Below are 9,230 nucleotides of genomic sequence, written 5' to 3'. Positions count from 1 at the left end.
TAAGAACATAAGACCATCCGAAATGGGAACAGCAGACCATCCAGCCCCTCGAGCCTGCTCTGGTATTCAATAGGATCGTGGAAAATTCAACATTTGATTTGGGAGCTGAAAGTAGGACAATACAGAGACAGAGAATCAAATTATTCTGCCATGAGGATTCATCAGATGAAAGCACACACACACGCACACACACACGCACAAACACACAACACACACGCACACATACACACACAAACATACCACACACACGCACACACACACCACACACACACGCACAGACACACACGCATACGCACACATACCACACACAAACCACACACACACACACACACTCAGATTACAGAGTGACTCTTCACCCTGTTAGTGCAGCAGTCTGCAACTGTATAAGGAATCATCTTGAATTCCCGCTCAGCAGATCCGTGAAGGTTTTTGTGTATAGTGTTCCTCACTGAGCTATCGTGAAACACAGACTGACAATCACACCAGGTAGCATACTTACAAGACTATGGGTGCTTGTCAGACTACACTTCCCTTAACACAACGTACCTTGTGCTAATCCGCCTGATGCCATTAGTCTAGAGGGAGTTGAGAGGCCACTTTACAAATCTGGGTACACCAGATAAAGGTTGGGTCAACTGTGATGCCATACACAGTCAAATAGCTACCCTGATATAAGACTCTTTGAATAAGGTACTGGAGTGGCACAAAGACAAAGAATCAAGGTCCAATCTGATTGACATTTAGCTCTGATCCTTCTTTCTTCGTTGATTTGGGTTGCAATGCCATTCCAAATATCTGTAAAAATCTCTAACTCATTATTTATTAACTTGGGAAAATTAAGCGAACAGCAAGGACCGATAGACAGGAGTCCACAAAGGATGAGCATGGCCTATGGGATAAATCCCCATCTTTACCCGATGTATTGCCATCTATTAGTCTGATGAAATAATTCCAAATCAAGGAGCAGAATCTTGAAGTTGGAGCTATTTTGTCCATGGATTCCCCTGCAAAGCCCCTAACTCCTGTAGCTACTTTCACTACAGTTCTTCACACCCCACATCCTGCAAGGACTCCAACCCATTCTCCCAGTTCCATCGCCTATGTTGTATTTGGATAATGCCACCTTCCAAAACAGCACTGCTGACCAGGCTTCCTTTTTCCATTATGGTGGTTTCCTGCCCACTGCGGTTGGCAGGGCCTTCAACTGTATCTGACCGATCACCCGCTCTTACACCCTTGCCCCTTCCCATCACTCACAACAGTGTGATCAGGTCCCCCTTGTCCTCACTTCTCATCCCACCAACCGTCACATTCAATGGATCATTCTCTGCCATTTCAGACAACTCCAGCAGAATGCCACCACCAAACACATCTTTCCTTCACACCCTCATCTGCATTTCACAGGGATCGTTCCCTCCAGGTCACCCTAGTCCATTCCTCGATGACCACCAACACCATCCCCCCCCTTCCCATGTAAAAGCAGAAGGTGAAACCCCTGTCCCTTCCCCTCCTCCCTGTTCACCATCCAACAGCCTAAACAGGCTTTCCAGGTGAAGCAGCATTTCCCCTGGACCTCCTCCCAATCTTGTGGATTGTATTAACTGCAACCAATGTGGCCTCCTCTACATTGGAGAAAGTGAGGACTGCAGATGCTGGAGATCAGACCTGAAGAAGGGCTCATGCCCGAAACGTCGATTCTCCTGCTCCTTGGATGCTACCTGACCTGCTGCGCTTTTCCAGCAACACATTTTCAGCTCTACACTGGAGAAACCAAACACAGACTGGGTGACCACTTTGCAGAACACCCCCGTTCTATGCGTAAGCAGGGCCCTGACCTTCCCACAGCATCCTGCTCACATGCCCCACGTGTCTGTCCTTGTATGCTGCGGTGTTCCAGTGAATCCCAGCACAAACTGGAGGAACAATATCTCAGCTTCAGACCAGGCACTTTACAACCTTCTGGGCTTAACATGGAGATCGACACCTTCAAATTGTGAACCCATTCCCATTCCTTCCATCTCTTTTAGCTTTCCTTGTTCTATTCTCTGTCATGATGTCCTCTCTCTCCCCTCACCCCCACTCCAGTGGGACAGTCTGTCCTTTCCAATCTGACAGTTAGACACACCATTGCTCTGCTGTTCTCAAATTCCAATCATTTAGTTTGAACTATCAACATCCTTTCTCCTCCAGAACCCCTTCACTGCCCCCATGCCCCTCCTCCAGATATTGCAGAAACGCTGTCCCCTCCACACTTCACTCCGAGCCTGATGTAGAGTCATCTCGCTTGCTCTCACTCCATGGATGTTTCACATCAGCTCTGAATATGGCTGATATGTTTCTCAACCCCATTCTCCTGCCTTCTCTCCGTAACCCCTTCATCCCATTACTCGTCAAGATCCTATCTATCTCTGCCTTGACCTCCCAGCCCTCTGCAGTAATGAGTTCCACAGTGTCACCACCCTCTGGCTGAAGAAATTCCTCCTCATCTCACTCCAAAGGTCGTCCCTTCACTCTGAGGCTGTGCCCACGGGTCCTAGTCTCTCCTACTTGTGGAACCATCTTCTCCATATCCACTCTGTGATAGTTTCAATGGGGTCCCTCATCCTTCTAAACTCTATTGAGTCCTTCTGGTATTCCAAATAGATCATGTCCATTGGCTCCCTTTTGTCTAACCTGCTCGCTATCTCCTCAAAGAATTCTACGGGATTTGACAGGCATGATCTCTCCGTGACAAAGTCGTGCTGACTCTGCCCTGTGCACTTCCAGCGCTCCACATGCTTATCCTTAATAACGGAGTGGAAAGGGGCTGAATGGCCTACTCCTGTGCCTCTGTGGGGGTGGCTGTTCTTGGGGGCATTGAGCCAAACTAACAGCTTGTTTTGTTTCAACAGGGTCTGCCTGGTCCGGATGGAACTGCTGGTGCTGATGGAGCCCTTGGTGAAAGGGTGGGTTCCAGCGAAGATTGTTAAGTCTCCAAGTGGTTTGGAGACTGAGCTCCAAATGGCATTGGGGGGAGGGGAGAGGGTCCGGAAGAGATTCTGACTATGACGGGGGGTAGCTGGTGGTTCAGGAGGGGTGGGAGAGGAAATATTTATGGGGGGAGCAAGAGGTTCTGAATGCCTGTAGTTTTATTTCGAGCTTCCTTGCTTCACTCTGATTGAGATGTTCCATAGTTTGTTTTAGAGGATTATTTGAACTACACTCCCTCTCTCCTCGTGGATCTGCCCACTTGGGAATGATCCTTCGGTGGAAGGGCCAGGGTAAATCCCGCTTTAATGGGTGGGGTTCAGAACTATGTGTGGCAGAGAGGTGAATAGAGGAGTTTGCTTAAATCTGCAGGAGCCTTTGTAAAAACCACATTTAATTTTCAGCTGAGTGTCATCAGGAGAGCTGCACTGGGAGGGGGCAGACTGCGAGCCTGGGAGGAATGAGAGGCTGTGAGGGGTGGGGGTGAACTGGAAGAGGGCGGGGGAATATGACAGGGTGGGAAGTAGTGAGTGAGGGGTTGGGAGTCAAAGTGGAACAAGGGAAGCAGTGAAGAATGAGACGGCTGTGCAGGAAGATAGACAGAGAGAAGGCTGAGAGTGGGAGGGGGTAGGTATCAGGATAGAAAGGCTGTCGGAGAGAGCTGGGTGGATGTTGTGGGGAAGATCATCTTGACCAAGAGATAAGGCTCATTCATTAATTCACTGAAGATAGCTCTGAGGTCTCGACAGCTCGTTCTGTATTTACTTGGATGGAATCAACTGATCCAGACGTATTTCCAGAATAGAGAAAGGCCAATCATCTTTCTGTAGGGAGAGAAAGGCCCTTTGAGGATTAATAGGCCCCTGGAAAATGATAAACAAGACGCAGTTTCCAGTGCGGAATTCCAAGACTGCAGCCATTATCTCTGGCCAATCTTCTGCTACCTCAGCAGTGACCCTCCGACAGTGCGGTGCTCCCTCAGCACTGAACCTCTGACAGTGCAGTGCTCCCTCAGCACTGACCCTCCGACAGTGCGGTGCTCCCTCAGCACTGAACCTCTGACAGTGCAACGCTCCCTCAGCACTGACCCTCCGACAGTGCGGCACTCCCTCAGCACTGAACCTCTGACAGTGCAGTGCTCCCTCAGCACTGACCCTCCGACAGTGCGGTGCTCCCTCAGTACTGACCCTCCGACAGTGTGGCATTCCCTCAGCACCGATCCTCTGACAGTGTGGCATTCCCTCAGTACTGACCCTCCAACAATGCGGCACTCCCTCAGCACTGACTCTCCGACAGTGCGGCACTCCCTCAGCACTGACCCTCCGACAATGCGGCACTCCCTCAGTACTGACCCTCCGACAGTGCGGAACTCCCTCAGTACTGACCTTCTGACAGTGCGGCACTCCCTCAGCACTGACCCTCCGACAGTGCAGCACTCCCTCAGCACTGACCCTCCAGCAGTGTGGCACTCCCTCAGCACTGACCCTCTGACAGTGCAGCACTCCCTCAGCGCTGACCCTCCGACAGTGCGGCACTCACTCAGCACTGACCCTCCAGCAGTGCGGCACTCCCTCAGCACTGACCCTCTGACAGTGCAGCACTCCCTCAGCACTGACCCTCCAACAGTGCGGCACTCACTCAGCACTGACCCTCCAATAGTGTGGTGCACTGTTTGAAAACTGTAAGTAACCACCATTCATCAAGGTGGAATATGTCTGAGTCAGGGATGCCATGCCCTGGTGCTGTATTGTAGTATTGGGTTATACGATGATAAATATTTTCTATTTTGTTCACAGGGAGACCCCGGACCACCAGGACCACCAGGCGTGTCCAGATTAACAGTGAGTAAACATCTCACCAAGAAAGCATTTTGACACTGTATTCTGCATTGATGCATCTTGACTTTTTCTCAACACATAAATTCTAACGCTTGGAGTGATAACCAGCAGAATTTGTCAATATTGTGTATTTGGGCTTATTCATGTTGAATCTATTTGAGGAAACCTCATTGTGAAAGAGAAAATAGCAGATTAAGAACATAACAGTTTTGTGTGTGACCTCTCACCATCTCCTCCTCTCATGTCTCTCTTTAAGAATGTTACAGCTCTCTAAACTGGCAATGTGAATCTGTGTGTTGCGTTGGAGCATTACCTGTTCCAAATCTAAACCCTGGGGTGTGCTGGACAGGGGAGTTATGACAGGCTTGTCTCAGCTCTCCCCAGGCCACACTCAACGTGTTTATTTTTTAAAAAGGGTTCTTTAACAGCTGAATACTTGGCTTCTTCAGAAATGCCAGTTATGCTTTCATAAAGATTTATCCTTCAGCATCTGAATAACAGCACTGCAGTCACGCTCACACAGAGTTCCTCAGGCTCAGATTGCAATTACAGACAGAGCATGTGATTCTGAGTTCTTTCTTAAACCCCAGGTCAGAGGTTGAAATAATGCAGGGCTGTAATTGTTTTTGGAAGCAAAGAAAAGATTCCAGTCAAGAAACAGAAGTGGAACCCTGTCACAGTTCCTCAGGTAGAGGGTTCAAGGCTGGTTTGAGTGTCCTGTACGTGTGCTTTAGGAATTTCGGGTCTTTTCTGCTCTGGGTATCGATGCAGCTGACCCAGAATCTTGTTCAAACGCACATCAGAAACTGTCTCTGTCGTGTCAGCTTGTTAAACACAGAAATAGTTTCTGGTGCTTTGCTCATTGTCCAACGCTGAAGATCGATGTCACTGATCCACAAATCATCTTGATAAAACACTACAGCCTTTCACACGCCTTCCTTCGAGATTCCGAATTTGGACGTTAGGAGGTTGTCCAGCATTCTGAAATAAAAACAGAAATGCAGCAGGTCTGGAGGCATTTGTGGAGAGGAACAGAATGAATGTTTTGAGTCCAGTTGAACTGTTCTGCAGGATTGAAAATGCAGACTTTTTCATTAGTTGGAGAAATGTGGCCTCGTCAAGATTTGTCCAGATATGAAAATTAACCCAATGGTCTTATACTTCGATAATTTAGCAAAGAGGGAAATGAAAGGTCACCTGACCTCTCAACTCCATTTTGTGTTACGTGAAAGTGACCATTTAGTATCACATGTATTTTTACAAAGCAAAAATGGAAATGTTTGATAAGACACCATGTCATGGCAACTAAGTTAATGACAGGAGTCATAAATAAGAAGAAAAAAGTGAAAGTTCATCACAGTTCATTTAACAGCTCCTGGTTTCAAGGTATGCTGGGAAACCGAGCTGAGACCAGTATGCCAGGCCGGGCTGAGACCACCACACAGTGCTGGACTGAGACCAATACACAGGGCTGGGCCGAGACCAATACTCAGGGCTGGGCCGAGACCAATACACATGGCTGGGCCGAGACCAATACACAGGGCTGGGCCGAGACCAATACTCAGGGCTGGGCCGAGACCAATTCACAGGGCTGGACCGAGACCAATACACAGGGCTGGGCCGAGACCAATACACAGGGCTGGACCGAGACCAATACACAGGGCTGGACCGAGACCAATACACAGGGTCGGGCCAAGACCAATACACAGGGCTGGACCGAGACCAATACACAGTGCTGGACCGAGACAAATACACAGTGCTGGACCGAGACCAATACACAGGGCTGGACCGAGACCAATACACAGGGCTGGACCGAGACCAATACACAGGGTCGGGCCAAGACCAATACACAATGCTGGTCCAAGACCAATACACAATGCTGGACCGAGACCAATACACAGTGCTGGACCGAGACCAATACACAAGGCTGGGCCGAGACCAATACACAGGGTCGGACCAAGACCAATACACAATGCTGGACCGAGACCAATACACAATGCTGGACCGAGACCAATACACAGGGCTGGGCCGAGACCAATACACAGGGTCGGGCCAAGACAAATACACAATGCTGGACCGAGACCAATACACAGTGCTGGACCGAGACCAGTACACAGGGCTGGACCGAGACCAATAGATTAGATTAGATTAGATTACATACAGTGTGGAAACAGGCCCTTCAGCCCAACAAGTCCACACCGCCCCGCTGAAGCGCAACCCACCCATACCCCTACATTTACCCCTTACCTAACACTACGGGCAATTTAGCATGGCCAATTCACCTGCACATCTTTGGACTGTGGGAGGAAACCGGAGCACCCAGAGGAAACCCACGCAGACACGGGGAGAACGTGCAAACTCCACACAGTCAGTCGCCTGAGGCGGGAATTGAACCCGGGTCTCTGGCGCTGTGAGGCAGCAGTGCTAACCACTGTGCCACCGTGCCGCCCACCAAAGTGCTGAGACCAATACACAGGGCTGGGCCGAGACCAATACACAGGGTTGGGCCGAGACCAATACTCAGGGCTGGGCCGAGACCAATACACAGGGCTGGACCGAGACCAATACACAGGGCTGGGCCGAGACCAATACACAGGGCTGGGCCGAGACCAATACTCATGGCTGGACCGAGACCAATACACAATGCTGGACCGAGACCAATACACAGTGCTGGACCGAGACCAATACACAGGGCTGGGCCGAGACCAATACACAGGGCTGGACTGAGACCAATACACAGGGCTGGGCCGAGACCAATACACAGGGCTGGGCCGAGACCAATACACAGGGCTGGACCGAGACCAATACACAGGGTCGGGCCAAGACCAATACACAGTGCTGGACCGAGACCAATACACAGGGCTGGACCGAGACCAATACACAGGGTTGGGCCAAGACCAATACACAATTCTGGACCGAGACCTCCACACATGGCCAGGCCGAGACCAGCACTCAGTGCCGGGCCGAGGCCAATACACAGTGTTGGACCAAGACCAGCACACAGCGCCGGACTGAGACCAATACACAGGACCGGGCCGAGACCAATACACAGGGTATGGCCGAGACCACCACACAGTGCCAGGCCGAGACCAGTACACAGGCCCAGGCGAGACCAGCACACCATGCTGGGCCAAGACCAGCAAACAGGGCTGGACCGAGACCACCACACCGTGCCGGGCCGAGACCAGCACATTGGGCCGGGCCAAAACCACCACCCCGAGACAAGACCACCACACTGGGCCATTGTGAAGCAAGGACAAGACCTCCATGTTGGGCCAAGACCACCACGCCAGGCTGAGTCCATCGCACCAGGCTGAGACCACCCCTTCTGGACAAGGCTGCCACACCGGGAGAATGCCCCGCCTGGCACTGGGCTCATACCATCTTGCCAGGCTGTTGGATGCCACCTCATCGCTAGGCCTGGGCTGGGAGAAGACCCATTCTGCTGAAGTTGTTTAAAGAAGGTAAGATACTGTAATAAACAGAATTATTAAAAACAAGCATCAAAAGAGAAACAAGTAAAGCAGATGAAGTAGAGGAGCTCCGACTCCTGGGCTGAAGATCCCACACACTACTCTGCTACTCCTTCAGTGATGTTGGTTGAAGGCTAAACATTGACCAGAACAGTAAGGAGTTGTGCTCTGGGATTTTTGAGAGTATGTGGCTGCTCTGTTTAACAATGTCATCTTAAAGGAGGTACATGTGACGGTGCAGTACCTCCTCAGCACGGCCCTGTGAGTGTGACTCCAGATTACACACTCACTGCTACAGAGAGAGACTTAAACACACGGAGTTTTAAAATTGGAAATGGATACACTAGAGCTGACTTCGTCTGAACAGTTCTCTGTGGCAGTTCTTAAATGTGGAGCAGCGTGAAATCAAATGGAATCTGAGACTAGATTCCTGAAGGTCTAACTGAGAATGGTCGGGACTGAACCAGCCTTAAATTCTTCCCACGGGGCAAGGGAGAGCCCAGGCTGGTTTCCTGTCCTTAATCAATCCCTGCTGAGCTGGGCTGGAAGGTGAGGTTAGCTGGAGGTAAGTTCTGCCTTCGTTGTGAAGCCTGCCACGGTTCATTAGTCACCCTTTGGGCTCTCACGTGAAGGGTAAAGTGAGAGGCAGGAGGTGACAGGAGACACTGTGTCAGTAATATTGAGGAACAAGGTGTCAGTAATATTGTGGTATATCAGCAATCAGTTATACTGGGAGACACTGTGTCAGTAACATTTCGTTTGTGGTTCACTAGACCGTAAATAGAACATGAGGTAGACAGAGGGTAGGGGAAAGTGAGGACTGCAGATGCTGGAGATCAGAGTTGAAAAATGTGGTGCTGGAAAAGCACAGCGGGCCAGGCAGCATCCGAGGAGCAGGAGTATCGACGTTTCAGGCATAAGCCCTTCTTCAGGAATGAGGCTGGTGTGCCAA

General features: G+C 50.3%; 1 protein-coding gene across 1 annotated transcript in view; it reads left to right on the top strand.

Annotated features, from left to right (window-relative positions):
- Positions 1-9,230, top strand: part of col9a3 (collagen, type IX, alpha 3) — a 169,618-nt gene that overhangs the window by 40,064 nt on the left and 120,324 nt on the right. The window contains exons 5-6 of the mRNA XM_043710900.1: positions 2,892-2,945; positions 4,764-4,808. Coding sequence (XP_043566835.1) covers positions 2,892-2,945; positions 4,764-4,808 — 99 coding nt within the window. The remainder of the gene's footprint in view (positions 1-2,891; positions 2,946-4,763; positions 4,809-9,230) is intronic.

Source organism: Chiloscyllium plagiosum, chromosome 20, assembly GCF_004010195.1.
Source record: "Chiloscyllium plagiosum isolate BGI_BamShark_2017 chromosome 20, ASM401019v2, whole genome shotgun sequence".
Lineage (NCBI taxonomy): Eukaryota > Metazoa > Chordata > Chondrichthyes > Orectolobiformes > Hemiscylliidae > Chiloscyllium > Chiloscyllium plagiosum.
This window is presented reverse-complemented; position numbering and strand designations above follow the sequence as displayed.